Genomic DNA, 16,503 nt, shown 5'->3' with positions numbered 1-16,503 from the left:
AGAGGAGAACTGGCACCCCGACTGAGACTGGTTTTTCCCAAGGTTTTTTCTCCATTCTGTCACCGATGGAGTTTTGGTTCCTTGCCGCTGTCGCCTCTGGCTTGCTTAGTTGGGGACACTTCATTTCCAGCGATATCGTTGACTTGATTGCAAATTATTGCAAAGATACTATTTAAACTGAACTGATGATGACATCACTGAATTCAATGATGAACTGTCTTTAACTGGAAAATTAGTGTTTACTATTGTCATTTTGCATTATTGACACACTATTTTCCTAATTAATGCTGTTCAGTTGCTTTGACACAATCTGTATTGTTAAAAGCGCTATATAAATAAAGGTGACTTGACTTGACTTGATGAGTGTTTGGCCCTGGTCAACTCCACAGACAATGAGGACAAGAAACCGTTAGTGTGTCTCGAACATGTGTATGTTATGTCTGTGCACCAGTTTCTGTGTGACTCAAGGCCAAAGCAGTGGGAAACCTTGCCATGGAGGAGCTGCATAAGAGCGTGTGTGTGTGTGTGTGTGTGTGTGTGTGTCTGATGACACTCATCTATATTTAACTGGCTCTCTCATATGGTATGAAAGAAAGGCAGAGGCAGAGACTGACTTCCAGGCATCTTCCTAATCAATAATGAAGCGGTTTGCAGTTTGCCTTCAAACAAACACACACACACAAACCCGATAAGATGCTCCACAGATTATTTGCCTTTCTATTCTCTTCAAAGAACGACTATTAAACTTCACTTATTGGTAAAATATTCTCTTTTGCAAAAAAGACAGTCTGAACAAACAGTACTTCTAACCAGGTCTTGGAACAAGTAGTATCTTCTTCAGCCTTTGTTCCATGTCTACACACAAAAAAATTCCCCACGTCACTTGACCTTATATAAGATTTTCAAAGAATGGACACTCAGAACAGATGATGTGTCACCGGTACTCAAAGATCCAACATGAAAGAAGATGGTCACATGAGATGCTTCACAGAGATGGTGAGAAGATGATCAAGTGGGCCATGAATCACTTGTTTTCCTAGAACAAGTTTTATAGTAGACTGAAGCGTTGAGATGATCGGTGACCAACGTGATAATGTCGGAATTCATCATACTGGAACTGGTGGAACATAGTGGACTTAGTATGCGCGCCATCTCTCATTCTTTCTCCATTTCTCTCTCTCTAACATCCAAACCTCATCAAAAATCTGACAGCCACTGGGTACTTTCTCACAACTTTCACAGACACGTATTAACACTTCTGCCTGCCTTCTCATCCAGATGTGAATTTACATGATGTGTAAGGACACTCGCATAACATGCAACTACAACAGTGCTAAGATCTGGCTTCGACTGCCAGTACACATACAAAGCATGAAAATACTATAGCAGCTGCTGTCAATGCACTGTACAAAAGTCACAATATCGGGAAGTAACAGCATTAGGTCTAATGTTAGTGCTGAACAAACACCAGGGTGTTGTGAATGTAAAGAATTACTTGTGTGCACTGGTGCGAGAGACTTTTGACACTGATCAAAACTCATGAACTTGAGCAAAATCCCACCAGAAAACCCTGTAATGCATCTAACCTTTTAGAGAAAATTATGTTCACAAATTCAAGCTTCTGAACTCCTGATCTGTTAAGCATTGCATCATTTTTTTATGATATTATAGAAGAATGAACATTACCAATTTGTTTTATTATGGTTATTAGATGATCATAAGGTGATCAATCAATGCTGTTGTTGTTGTTTGGCAAAATAAAATAAAATAAAGTCTCTTGTCATATATTAGGTGTATCTTAAGTTTCAGATTTTGTAATAATTCATAATTCAGTTTTGCAATGCTTATGCATGATGCATGTTGACAGAAAAAGCAAACGTTTGAACTTTGTTTAAACACAAATGCATGTGTAGAATCAGTGGCAGAGCTTGTCTATTCACTACCTAAGTGCAAATGACAAAGCCTGGGTTAAGTGCAAGCTCTACAAATTGGATAAAGCCAAACTCAAACAGCTTCAAAGAGAAAATCGATGCAAAATGGCCAAAAATTGTTAATGGCATATCTTTTCTTTCCAAATAATATCACTATTTGAGAGCCTAGTCTGCTTAACAGGCCATGAGTGCGTGACACCTATTGAGGCCTGAATACACAATATCAGGGGCAGGAAAAAACAAGCGCTCATAAACAAACATAAATGCAGAAAAGTTTCAGATGTTCATTATAAAATGGCCAGCATCAACAAAAAAAGAAAACTGCATACTTCTTAAAAAACATATTAATTGTGCTTTTGGCAAAAGAAATGATGCATACTTTTAACAGCCTTTCTTGAAAAGTTATCAAACCTTTGCGCCTGGAGAGTTTTGATACATATATTCCAGCTCTCGGCTGTGGTACTGTACAACATGTACAACACACAAACCACAACAAGGCATGAAATCACCTGGTGTAAGAGTGAAGCATGAGTAATTCACTGGATCACTTCACAGTCCACACAAGTTTAAAAGGTGACAATATTCCTGTGAACAGTAGGAATCATGAAACATCTCAGTTAATGCTGAAAATTCAATACTGTCCAGCAACTGGAGTATTTCATAGGACGACCAGTTGTGAGCACAAATAGGTCTAATGCTTTGTTTCGGTTCTCTCTGAGATAGCAGTGGGTTTCCTGACGCTGAGCACTTGCGTGTGGACATATTGCATGTGTGTATGTTTGTGTGTGTGTGTGTGTGTGTGAATGCACAACAATGGATCCAATAAGCCTCAATATTAAAAATGCCCAAAGACAGCCATATAGGATATCATCTTCTCCGAAATGTTTTGCGGTGTGTGTGTGTGTGTGTAAAAGAAATGGCGACGAGAAATCACTCTCACAGCAAAATTGATTTAACTGCATGGACTATGTGCTGCAGTGTTGACATACACCTTGTCCTACATTCCAGTGGAACATGTGTACATGCATACCAGCATGAAAGTGTGTGCTGCAACAATAACACAACAGAGAGCATGAAGTCAGTGTGATTAAGGGAGGTCATAGTGCCAGTAACAGCAGCAGCAGCACAACATTGCAGTTGGCAAGAGAATACTCAGTGTTGTTGTTGTTAACTAAATCAAAAACGATTTAAAATGTTTCCGTTAATTTAGGTGAAGTTAAAATAAATGATAAATATTAGATGAAAAACAAAAATGAGAAAGTTTACTAAAACAAAAAATATTGCTATTTAGCTTGTGACAAAAAAATGACAAAAGCACTAGACATAATCACTAAAACTAAATTAAAATAAACCAGAAATATAAAAAAGTTATATAAAGTTAATTTTAAATATTAATAAATATACTACATAAATAATAGTAAAATAACACTGAAAACACTATACAGATGGATCTGAAAAATATTCAGAAGAGTAAAACTGTAAATTGTGTAATTTAAGACCTTAAGGCTATACATATTTTCTCCTCCCTATTCAGACAGACAAAAGGTGTGTGGATTCCGGTAATTGACTCCAGTAACATTACTTCCCTATCTAGAGCTCTTGGGTTAGTTTCTGTTTGTCACTTATTGAACATATAGCAGGTACAGATCGCTAGTTAGCAATTCCAAACATCTTGGTATGGGGGGCTGCCAAGCTTCGAAAAGGACAAAAAAAATGTGGTCCATACAACTTGTGCACTACATTCCAAATTTTCTGATGTTAGCTTTTTGAGAAAGAGATTGAGTTTCACTCATATTACCCAAGTAGTTACCAAGTAGGCCTAGTTGGACTCCATTGACTATTTTTTCCATACTATGGAAGTCAATGGGGACCAGAAAATGAAAGAAACTCAGGTTTGAAGCTACTTGAGGGTGAGTAAATGATGACAATTTACATTTTTGGGTGAACTATCGCTTTAAGGCAGATAATTCATATAAAATAAATTGTGTAAAAGGTAATAGCTTACAAAAGAATTGCTAACAGAAACTAGAACTGCAAAGTTTTCAGGTATCCTAGGTTCTGGACAAACAACCCCTGCAGGAAAATAAATTATTTTTATAAACGACTGCAGCTTTTCTGAGCGCTGAAATGCTTACACGCAGACACGCACAGTGAGACGCTTCGCACACATTTATACCTGCACTACCAGACTTGTAGGCCTCCTAGCAAACACATACACAAGACAAGAAAGTTACACATTGGTAATATGCTCTTGGAGTGTCTGACGTCACAAAATTTGTGTAACCCTGCCAACTCAGGAGTTAAATTTAGATCTTGGGCACTGGTCCCAGACACTGCAAAACAGTGTGATACCGCAAGCACTGCTTTAGCTGGAGAATACACACACGGCTGCTGGACATGACTTTAGGACTGATAAAGTGTGCATTAAACACACTAGAAAACTATTGTGAACTTTAAGAACTGCAACTTGGTCCAGAGGTGAGTTTGTGCTGAAAACTAAACTTTCAGAGAAAGACATGAAGTCTCAAAGGTTCATAAGGCAGCATGAAGCGATTCATCCTGTAGTTTTCCAACTTCTGGTGCTGCTTTCTGTTTTTATACAAAATACAAAGGCCTTGTTCATATGTGGTAATAAAATCAATTTCAGATGATGCGTTAGAAACGGGACAGCACAAAATATGGGTTTCAAAATACCAGTTCAAATTCATTTGGACCCTACAGTAACAGGCCAGTCTTGTTATTGTTAATTAAAACTGTTAAAATTGTTTTCATGATTTGAAATAAAGCTAAAATAGAATCAAATATAAATATTAGATGAGAAACTGTAACTTACAAAACTTCACAAATTTTACCTATAAAAAAAGTTTGTTTAAAACTAAAATCACCAAAATTGAAATATAAACAAAGCTAAATAAAGATATAAGAAAAAACTAAATTCCAAAACATGTAAATATTAATAATATAAATAATACTAAAATAACACTAACAGGCTGGTGTAGTGAACATGACTACATTAAGAGACACTCGCTTTGACAAATCTAACCAAAAAGTGGTTGAATGTAACATGTTAGTGCCAGGTGAAAACAACGTGTCTCAACTGCCTACTTGTGACTTGATCACCCAAAACAAATCTTAAAGTGTAAAGGAGGCCTAAAGGAAATACTACTGGAACCTCAGGGCTGAAGACTGCACGGTTGCACCTTCCTTTATCTCTTGGGGTTAAGATAAAATGTTATCACCTTACACTGGTTTCAAACTGCACTGCCATGACACACATGACTCACAAAGACTTGCACACAAACGTATACATGAACATTTTTTTCTTTAGAACTGACTGCATAAACAACCCCCCCCCAAAAAAAAACATAATTTTAACATGTACTAGGCCTAAAAAGTCTAACTAGTCTACCCATTCCATAATGCATGTACAAAATATGAAACTAATACCTTAAAAATGTACAGGTGTTAGCCTCTGAAGAGTGTAAATCAAGATAACAACATCCATATGTATAAATTAGGCATCATTTAAAAACAATTAACATTAAAGACTTCTTGTTTATCCAGTTAAGCCTGCTGGGGAATACTGGCTTTACCTAGAAAGCATGCATGTGCAGCAATTTCCTCACACAAATGCTGTCTACATAGGCAGCTCGCTAGGTTTTGACACACAGCCATTGTGTGGGGCACGCATAAGACCCTAACTCGACTTGATACAGCCACCTAGCTGCAGCACGGTGCTTATGTGGAGAAAAGACAGAGAAGCAGTAAGCCTGTGGTCTCTTTAAATCGCAATGACTCCGATGTGAAGCATTTGCTGCCTATATACCGCCTCACAGTAATGTCCACACACCGCACAGAGGGAGGTCGACGACACCGGCCATTAACGCCTTGAGAACCTATGTCACCCTCAGAAAACAGAGTCACTTAGTATTTCAAAGAGGATTGACACAAAAGGCACCGACACGATGCTACTCCGCAATAGGTCGAGACTCAAGTGACTGATTTTTAACACTGTAACTTTTCTGTGGTGGCGTCGGAACCGCGAGTCTGGAGATACTAACAAACTGATAAGTGCTCAATCCTTCAAGTGTAGCCTATTTGTTTCCTCGCCATCGCCATCCTTTGTTTCTCATAAAATGATATCCACAGAATCCCCCTAAAGAGTTGCACCGAGGGTTAAATGTGTCTTCGACTGCTTCGAAAATAAAATGACAAAAACAGGCTACTGTAGTAGCATCATTTCAAACAGCGCGCCTAAAAAGAAACTGAAACTAGTAAGTTAGAGTACACTACTTTTAGAATTCAAAGCAGTGCAAATCGAGCAGTAAAAATCGAAAACGCGCAATCGCGTACTTTTAACAAGCTGATTTTGATTTCCAACTCCCATGATGTTATCTAAACATGTAACACGCCTGAACTACAAGTAGTAAGTAGGAGGCGATCGAGTGACATCATCAACTACTACATAACTTTAAACAGACTGTACTGCAAAGTAGCTAAACGCCTCCAAAGTTACTCCAAGCTCTAACGCACTTCCACACGACTACGAATAGTCCGCAAATCGTGTTGAAGTATGCTTATATGTGATATTATAAGTGCACCACTTCAGAGTTTTCCGTGTAAAAACACAGACGCCGAGCGAAAGTTAGCACTGCAACCCAAACAAACTGCGCAGAGAGGAGACGCGTGTAAAAGAGCAGTCACGCACGCTATAACGGAGCGCGGAACTCACCGCGATCAGAGTGCTGCTCCTCTGCTCGGCGCTCGCGGTCGAGTCGGGCTCTTGTTGCTTGCTCTGCTGCTTGCTGTTGCCGGATTTCTTGGCCCGCTGCTCTAAACTCCGCTGGTACAGACTCAGCGTCTCCCGGCGGTCCAGCTCCAGCTGCTCGGCGTGCGCTTGATGGTATCGGCTCTCGCAGTTGACGTGGTGCCGCCGGCAGCCCTCGATCCGCTGCCGGAGCCGCTCCACCACCGTGCTGTGCTTCGGTATGCCCACGTTACCGCCGCCGCCGGTGCTGCTGCCGGTTGCATTAATGGCAGAGTTTAAGTTGACGTTATTGTTATTAATGCAAATGCCGCCGCCGGTCGGTACGGCAGCGGGGCTGGCAAAATCCCCCATCATCTGTGATTCGGGAAGAACTTTGTCAAGCCCCCCTGACTCTCTCTCTCTCTCCCCTCTCCAAAGCGGGGCAGATGTCCGCTTCGCCAGGGAGGCAGATACAGTGAAATTGTGGAGAAAGAAGCGTTTAAATGAGAGTAAATCCCTCCTCCGGGAGGATCGCCGTGTCAACCATTCAACAGACAACAGTGCGGGACCGGGTCTGTTACTCTCTCGCCTCTACTGGAGCTCCATCAAACCTCCGGATGTTACTCGCAACCATCACGCGTAAGCGCCGCTGCTGCGCGCCCGTCGGTTTATTGTGTTGTCCTTTTGAAAAAAGTTTTGCCGTCTGCTGCGAACAGGCTCCGGAGTTGTTTCGTGAACTTGCATTTCATTAGTTTGGCAGGCGAAACCCTCACCGAGCGCGAACAAGGTGTGCAGTTTCTTAAAGTCCCGACGGCTGGAGAGGAAATCCTACAGTCGCCAGAGTGTACGGCAGCTGCCACCATCACAATAATCAAGCGCTCCCCTCCTCCATGCTAGCGGAGTGATATCAGGACAACAGCCGAGCGAAGAGCAGCCACCAGCCTGCGAGCAGCACGCCAGCTCCGCGCAAAACACGGCGCGGAATATAGTGCGCCGGACGCGGACTCAATATTGACTTCAGAGGAGGTGAATGCTTTACCGGCGGGTTGGGGTACTGCATCTGATACTCACGAGTTCATGAGAGCACAAAGCGCTATCTATCTATCGGACTGTGAGGTATTACGGGGAAACATATTTTCACACTAAACACGTACAAAAATACAATACAAAAATAAAATAAAATAAAATATATTAGAAAAATGTAAAAAAAATAAAAAAATAAAAAAATAGAAAAATAAATGCAAATACAATTAAATAAAATATTGTTCAAAATTAAATATTTGTAAAATATTGCAATACAATCTTTTTTAAGAATTATTATTATTATTATTGTTATTACTTAAAACTAAGGTTCTTCTGTGGGTTTTAGGTTCAACAGTTAGTGGTTCTTTGGAGTTTAAAAGTTACATTGCAGGTTCTTCTGATCAGAGTATTGGTTGCTGTTTTCTTTAACATACAACATAGATGGTTTTCTAAAGAACTGGAAAAGCAGCTTTCTAGAACCCATGACACCTGACTGAAACACTAAAATAGTTTTGTTGTTGTGTTTGTTTTGTTTGTTTTTTTATTTTGTTTGTTTTTGGTTAATTTTAAGAGTGATAAGTGTATACTGCTATTTATTTATTTATTTGTTTGTTTATTCATTCATTCATGCCCTTTTCTTTTCCTAAACATTATAAATGATTTTTTTAAACACCCTGTAGTCCACGTGTTTGCTGACACAGGAAATGTGTTTGTGAGGAACATACACTTGTAGTTTTCACTAGCTTTATTTTCACAGATTGTCCACTCAGCTATTAACAGCGAGAGCACTCTGCATTTCATAGTTATTTTTGAAGGTATTGCCCTTGCTCTTGAGCAAACTTTTCTTTTGTGGCGTGTGTGCAGAAGATAATACACACATCTTAAGAAGTGGCAGAAGAAAGTAACAGGATCAGGTGAGGCCCTGAAACACTGGCTGCAGTCAGTAAATGATGATAAGGGGGCTGGCCGGTTTTGTAGGGGTGTGTGTGTGTGTGTGTGTGTGTGTGTTTGTATGTATGTGAGTAATTGTGAAAAAGTGCTGCTGCCCAGTCTGGTTTGCTGAGTGAGGCTAAAACGAATTGCAAACACATTCATTCTCTCTCTCTCTCTCTCTCTCTCTCTCTCTCTCTCTCTCTCTCTCTCTCTCTCTCTCTCTCTCTCTCTCTCTCTCTCTCTCTCTCTCTCTCTCTCTCTCTCTCTCTCTCTCTCTCTCTCTCTCTCTCTCTCTCTCTCTCTCTCTCTCTCTCTCTCTCTCTCTCTCTCTCTCTAGCTAGCACATATACACAGATATAGTCAAGGCCAAAAGTTTGTGAACACCCTGTATTTTGCTGGGACTATTCTGGACCTGTTTCTCCGGGCCATCAAGATCAGCCTTTCTCTTGTTTTAATTGTATATAATACAGTGTGCCAGACAGACTCTTTTAATTTTTTTGTAATTATCTTTGATCAAAATAGCAGGTATGCTATAGATGGTTTTCATATATTTTAAAAACTGGCTGAACATTGATGCATTGACTGAACATTGATGCATAATAAAAAATTTTTTTTCATTTTTAGTAATTATAAATATGGTTTCACAATGGTCTCACTCTTATTTGTCTTTTTTTTAACACATTTCTGAGCATTTTTTGGTACTGCATTAAAGAAAAGTGCAGTGAAAATTAAATCAGGGGAACAGTTTATGTGAAGATTCTTGTTGGTGAAGAATAATATATGAGATGGCCCAGGAACCAAATGTTTATTTGCCCTCTTGTGTCCATCAAGGAAACGAGTGAGTAAAATGCTTTTGGTTTAAATCTCTGCCTCATGGAGCAGTTCTTGGAAAAAAAGCAAGGCTGTTACTTTCAAAATTCTAGGAATATAAATAACATATCCACTCAGGTTTGGGACTCTCTGTTCTTTCAGGAATGGTTAATACTGACAGTTGTTGGAACTGCTCTTTAGTGTTTGTGCTACTGGTTTGTTTTTCTTCTGGATCTTTTACTTGGTCTACCAGCTACAGAACTCAATAAGATCTGAACAAACAGGTGTGGTGAACAGTTCACCTTGTCTGAAACGTGCTTTACACCATGCACTGCGCTTATAATAGACACAGAACAGCGTAACTTCTGTAAACATGCATTTTCTCTAAAGTTTGTTATTAAAAACCAGGTTGTTACTTGTGTCACGTACAAACAATTCAACAACCATTACCAACAATTGCTTTTGTTATGTAACACTTACAGAGTAACGAAGAGTTATAATTGTTGAAATAGAGCTGTTTGATCACCATCATATTTTATGAATATGTAGAAACACTGGAAGCAACAAAACAAAAGCACCACGGAGCGATGCTGTTGTTGTTTTAAGTCAATCTCTAATGGATTTCAAGCTTTAACATTTATGAATCACCCTACAAATATAAAATGTGACCCCTAAGCGCTTCTCCTCCTACAACACTCATGTTCATCAGGAACTATTTTTACCCTTAATCTATTTCCTTCTTCTTGGATCTCTATAAATATCTTGATTATTTCGATTATCTTACATTACAACTTTTGTTCAAAATTTTGCAGTCAATAAGATTTAAAAAAAATAACATTAATACTTTTTTTTTGCAGTAAGGAGGTATTACATTGATCAAAAGTGACAGTAAAATGTTTTATAATTTACAAAAAATATATATTTCAAATCAATGCTGTTCTTTTGAACTTTTTTATTCATTGAAGAATCAAGAAAAAAAAATTTCACAAAAATATTTACATTGTTAATAATATGAAATGTTTCTTGAGTGCCAAATCAGCATATTAGAATGATTTCTGAAGAATCATGTGACACTGAAGGAATATATTATATTTTAAAATATATTAAATTAAAAAACATTTTAAACTGTAATAATATTTCAAAAATATTAGTGTTTCTTGCATCATTTTAGATCTAATAAATGCAGCAGTGCTGAGCAAAAGAGTTTTTCAAAAACATTTTTTAAACAGTATTGTGACTGTATGAGAAATAAAATAAAATAAAAAACAAAGTATTTTGTCTTGTTTTCTGATATAAATATTTCAAAATCCTTAATATGAGAGACATTTTGTTGTTTTCAGAGAAATGAAATGAAATTCAGTGAGGTTTAAAAAACTATTTGCCAATATTTTGCTTTGAGTTTTTACCTCAATAAGTTTTCTTGTTTCTTGTTAGACTTTAAGGTTTTTTGGAAAACAAAATTAAGAATCATCCGGATTACTGAAATGAAAACAAAAATACTGAAAGTGTTATTAGTATTATTATTTGCAGTCCATCAAATGTATGTGTGAGAAACGGGGATGGACATTGAATCAGAAAAAGAAACAAGTCATATGGTCCAGGTTTTCTGTGATGTTGGGATGTTGTGAAGCATTGTAAATATTTAATGTGGTCACCCATCCATTAGAGTGCTGATAAACAGAATCAATGGAGCTGATAGATTGACTATCCGTGAAGAGACCGAAAGAGAGAGAGAACACACAAAAGAGGAAGCATTTTACAGCTTTGCTCTCTTGCTTTTAATAATCCACAAGAATAATAGTACTATTGAGGGGCTAGAAGTTTATTTTCACACTGACTTTTTTGAATATGTTTACATGTTGGTGAGGAAAAGACAGGGATTAAAGCAAAAGAGTGTGACAAGAGTATGGGTATGTATATATCAATACATCACTCCACTGAATAGGTGGTGTGTGTGTGCTTTTTGCAGGCAGCTCCATGCTGGATACGTGACTTCCTGTGTGTAGTAACTGACATTTGTGTGAGTGTGTCAGTGTGTGTGTGTGTGTGTGTGTTAGGAGTTCCCTAACCATTCCCTTGGTATTCAAAAAAAAAGGATCTGTTCTCTCAAGAAGAAGAATTAATGAGAGTTTTTTAGGACAAGAGGTTGGAGGACAAAAGGGAAAGGCATGTGCGCAGGGGAGAAAACTGCAGAGACGAATTACAAGAAGAAAGAGAGAAGAGAAGCCCTGGCAGGTGAGCTGGCAGTATGCAGTGTGCCGTGGATCAGTGGAAATGCTCCCAGTCACGCATCCAGCATGCAGTCGCTTAATGTACAGAGGGAGGGAGGTGTGTGGGTGTCCTAATTTCTGCACAGTCATGCCTCCACACTGTCTGCTCCACCTTGTGACCGGCCTTAAATCATGACACTTCCTACAGGCCTTAAAATCCTCAAAGATACAATTGAGTGCATATTACATTTGCAAAGGTGTAATTGTTTTCTTCATGTTGGCAGTTGGTCGATATGTCTTGCAGCTTGGATTTTGACACCTAGTGGTGTGGATGCGGCATCATGCAAAAGCAAACAATTCGAACATGATCTAAACATGTTAGCTCTCATGAGGCAACCAATTTCATGTGAAAGAAAACTCATAAATAAATAAAACAATTTGTTTATTTGTTTGTACATAAATATATATATTGTAACACCACTATAGTTATATCCCAAACTGTTATTGTAAATCTGCCATAAAATGCCAATAAACAAACGAATAAATAAATGCTGTTGCTTTTATTTATTTGTTTATTTATCGATTTAAAGAAATATACATATAGTAACACCACTGTAATTATTTTCAAAATTGTTAAAACAAACAAACTGTGCTGTGGCATTTATTCATTTATGCATGCATACATGTATCTTGTAACACCACTATAATTGTACCCAAACTGTAATTGTAAATCTGCCATAAAGTGTAGGCAAATAAATAGATAAAGGCTGTGCATTTATTTATTTACATAAATATACATCTTGTAACACCACTATAGTTGTATGATAAAATGTTATTGTAAATCTGCCATAAAATGCAAAAAATAAAAATAAATAAATAAATGCTGTTGCTTTTTATTTATTTGTTTGTATTAATTTAAATAAATATACATCTAGTAACACCACTGTAATTATTTCCAAAATTGTGAAAACAAACTATGCTGTTGCATTCATTCATTCATTTATACATACATACATACATCTTGTAACACCACTATATTTGTAACCCAAACTGTAATTGTGAATCTGCCATAAATTGCAAGTAAACAAATGAATAAACAAACAAATAAATAAATGCTGTGGCTTTATTTATTTACACATCTTGTAACACCACTATAATTACATTAATAATTATTATTATATTAATTATATGTTATTGTAAATCTGCCTAAAGTGCAAACAAACAAACAAAAAGCTAAAGCATTTAAATCTATAAAGGGGCATTCAGGACTTTTAATAAATAAATGGTTTAAATGCAGAGTATATTTTATGGTACACATCTGAATCAAAAATATTACAATTGTAAGTCTAAAATTAGAAAATCTTCTTATGCATGCATGCCAACAATGAAAAGAAGTGCTATCAAAAAACAAAACAAAAAAACAGTTGTATTAAATGTATGTATTTTCCAGCAGCTGGTGTTCTAAATCTGTTTTACACTGTCGCTTTTTGCTACAACCAAAGCATGTTTACAGTGAAGTAAAGACAACATGTGTTGCGCATACACTCTCTGACCTGTGTGGAAATGCACATCGCTCCAGGATCTTGGCTGAAGAATCAATGGCAGAACAGCAGACTGCAGCAGACAGCAGAGGCGAGCAAACAATTGGCCTGTGCTTTTAACCACACTCTTGTTTGCTGCCTTTTTCCTCTTTTTTTATTTTATAGGAAGCCAAGAAAATGAAAAGCAGACAGCAGAGGCGAGCAAACGATTGGCCTGTGCTTTTAACCACACTCTTGTTTGCTGCCTTTTTCCTCTTTTTTTTATTTTATAGGAAGCCAAGAAAATGAAAAGACTGCATTTATTCCTCCAAAATTTTTTTAAAAACCTTCTGAAATCACGCAGCTTCTTTGCTCTCCACAGCATTTGAAATGACCACGAAAAGTTGCATGGATATTGATTAAAAACATCTTGAATATGAGGCCATACTGAATAAAGAGAATGTATCACGTGGCATTAAGCATCAAAGAAAAAGGATTTGATAATATTGCATTTACTCTTACCAAAACCCCAAAGCACAACGCCAATACAGTGCAGATATGGAGTTGAAACTATATATTGCTATCATCAGACTGACTTAGCTTGCAGTTCTCTTACAGTTGTCATCTTCTTCAGCAGGAAAAACGAGCATAAATGGCAACAGCATAACAGAGACAGCTCACATGAGACTGAGCTCCGAGATCTGTCTAGGGTCTTTACCATGGTTTGATTACACTGGAAAGACAACCTTTTCCCCGGAACACTCAAACAAAGACATCCCTTTTTCCCAAAAGAACAGATTTATGCATCTTTTGCATCTTGACAAAAGAACTCAGGCGTGGTTGTGCTAATCTTACTAATTAAAGAAAATGAGATGCATGGAACAGTTCCCAAGATTCAACTGTCCACATGCAAATTTAATTGGCATACAGTATGGTGCGAACTCCAACATGCTTTAAATGTCTGTTTAGAATTCTGTGATAGAATAGTCATAACAAGTTTCCTAGATCACCAAAAAACCAAATGCAGACCTGTGCCAAGATCTGGATACTAAGTAAGTAACTGTAAAATGGATGATTTTCTTTCTTCCTTTTATAAAGACTGTTTAGCATGCTTTTATGCATCATTTTTGCATATTAGCTTCCGGCTAATAGCGTGAAAAAGTATGACACACTATTTTCTGCAATATGTCTCCTTTATGTTTTGATGGATGACACAATTTTCATTTTTTGGTGAACTATTCCTTTAATGGGGGTTAAAGAAACCCTCATTTTGAAAACAAAATTTTGTTTTGACAACTTTGTTTTCACGTATATACCAAAATCATGGTTGCAGTCTCAGTAATGACTGTCCAAACCACTAATAGCAGTTTGGTTGGCCAATTAGCATTGTTATGTTGCAACCAGGTGTTTTCTCACTGACATGTAACCACTCTGTCTCTCTGTGTCTCTCTGTCTCTCTGAGTCGATGGCATTAGATGTAGACCTATGTGGGCAACATGTACCAAACAGTGTAAAATAAGAACATGACCTCATTGTTTGTTTACTTGCTCAATCTTAGATTAGTGTTTTTCACTTTTGACTAGTCATGCTGAGACTTGGACTCCTGGACTGCCTTTGGGCGACCCAATGACTAAGCATATTTTAGTACATACAAGACAGCCTGAACTCTTCATAAATGAATAAATGAGCACTGAAAGAAAGTGATTAACGTTCATAAAATGTTGACTGTCAACCTCAAGAGATCAAGCTAATATGAGCTTTGTATACTTCTAGCAAAATATGTAAATCAAGAAAGAGTTTGCCCAAAAATAAAAAATACTAAAAATGTTTGCCTCTCCCTTCAGGACATCCAAGATGTAAAATAGTTTGTTTCTTCATCGGAACAGATTTGGAGAAATTTAGCATCACTTGCTCACCAATGGGTCCTCTGCACTGAATGGGTGCCGTAAGAATGAGAGTCCAAACAGTTGATAAGTAATCAACATTAAGACGGATTATGGACTCATATTTTGGCCAGAAATGATGGTTTAAAGTTAAAACTTCTTAATGATTTGTTTATTACAAACACGCAGCTTTTTGCTTCAGAAGATGATGATTGATGGACTGGAGTCATGTGGATTATTGTGATGTTTTTATCAGTTGTTTGGGCTCTCATTCTGACGGCACCCATTCACTGCAGAGGCTCCATTGGTGAGGAAGTGATGTAATGTAATCTCCAGGTCTGTTCTGATGAAGTAACAAACTCATCTACATCTTGGGTGGCCTGAAGGTGAGTACATTTTCAGCAAATGTTTATTTTTGGGTGAACTATTCCTTTAAATACAGTTTAAAAACATGATAAAATAAACAAAATGTACTTATTTGTTTAATCAATTTATAAAACAAATATTAGTTTGATCATTTATTCTTACAATGAGCTGGGTAAAATATTTGTTGATGAATGCAGTAAGCACAAAAATATTTGTAAAAAACTGTGAAAACTGGATTATCTTTATGCCATGAAAGGGTTCAAATTATGTTACTTGGGTGTCACAGCTTGTAATATATAAAATGTAAAACGTTTTGTAATGGAGTGAAATCACGAAACAAAATATATCCATTCAAATACCAAATATTAACAAAATATCACTTTAAAGGATTATGTCAAAATTATGACACTGGTGTATGGTTTTAATGGTTGGATACAGTCCGGAAGTTCAACCTCTGAAATGGGACTGGTCAAAATCACAGATATTTTGTGTTTCAAATTAGGTACTTTCCATGCTAAGCTTTGTTAGGTCTTTTTTTTTATTTTTATAAGTTTCTTTAAAAATCTAATAAATAATAAAAATTAAAAAAAGTGCCCAATACTTTCAAAATATGACAGAAAAGACTACTGTATTCATACACTTTGAAAATACAGAGGTTGTTTTATTAGACAAACAAATTCATGTTTACAAGGCAAGTTCAGTGACAAAAGGGAAAGATTGAGAGAAAGGTGACTATGTGAAACTCATAATATAACACTAGCACTTTACAAAAGGCTTTGGGTCTTTCTAAAACATGAAATGGAGTCACTGGCAGGTGAGTTGGATTTTGGTTTTACCTCCAAACAATGCACATCAGATGCATATGCTTTTGTGAGGAGAGGATATCATTACTAAAAGTAACCCATGTATTCTGTGATCACTCAAACTCAAGGAAGTCCACAGATCTAATCCATGATCGAAAAATGTAACTAAACCCACATGCATTATCACGCACATACTCAGACCAACTGAGATCTGTTAAATATTTTAAAGCCAATTCCATTAGTAAAATGAATTCCACTGTAAGATAGACAGGTAAGA

The 16,503-nt window shown here is 37.1% G+C and overlaps 1 protein-coding gene across 1 annotated transcript in view; it reads right to left on the bottom strand.

Annotated features, from left to right (window-relative positions):
• Positions 1 to 7,823, bottom strand: part of LOC107712021 (mastermind-like protein 3) — a 138,268-nt gene extending 130,445 nt beyond the window's left edge. The window contains exon 1 of the mRNA XM_016517144.1: positions 6,664 to 7,823. Within this exon, the coding sequence (XP_016372630.1) occupies positions 6,664 to 7,053 (390 nt within the window). The 5' untranslated portion in view covers positions 7,054 to 7,823. The remainder of the gene's footprint in view (positions 1 to 6,663) is intronic.
• Positions 7,824 to 16,503: the final 8,680 nt, after the last annotated feature.

The sequence above is a fragment of the Sinocyclocheilus rhinocerous genome, unplaced genomic scaffold, assembly GCF_001515625.1.
Source record: "Sinocyclocheilus rhinocerous isolate Xijiao unplaced genomic scaffold, SAMN03320098_v1.1 scaffold658, whole genome shotgun sequence".
Taxonomy (NCBI): domain Eukaryota; kingdom Metazoa; phylum Chordata; class Actinopteri; order Cypriniformes; family Cyprinidae; genus Sinocyclocheilus; species Sinocyclocheilus rhinocerous.
The sequence above is the reverse complement of the archived record's forward strand: the minus strand, read 5'-3'. Positions and strand labels throughout refer to the sequence as shown.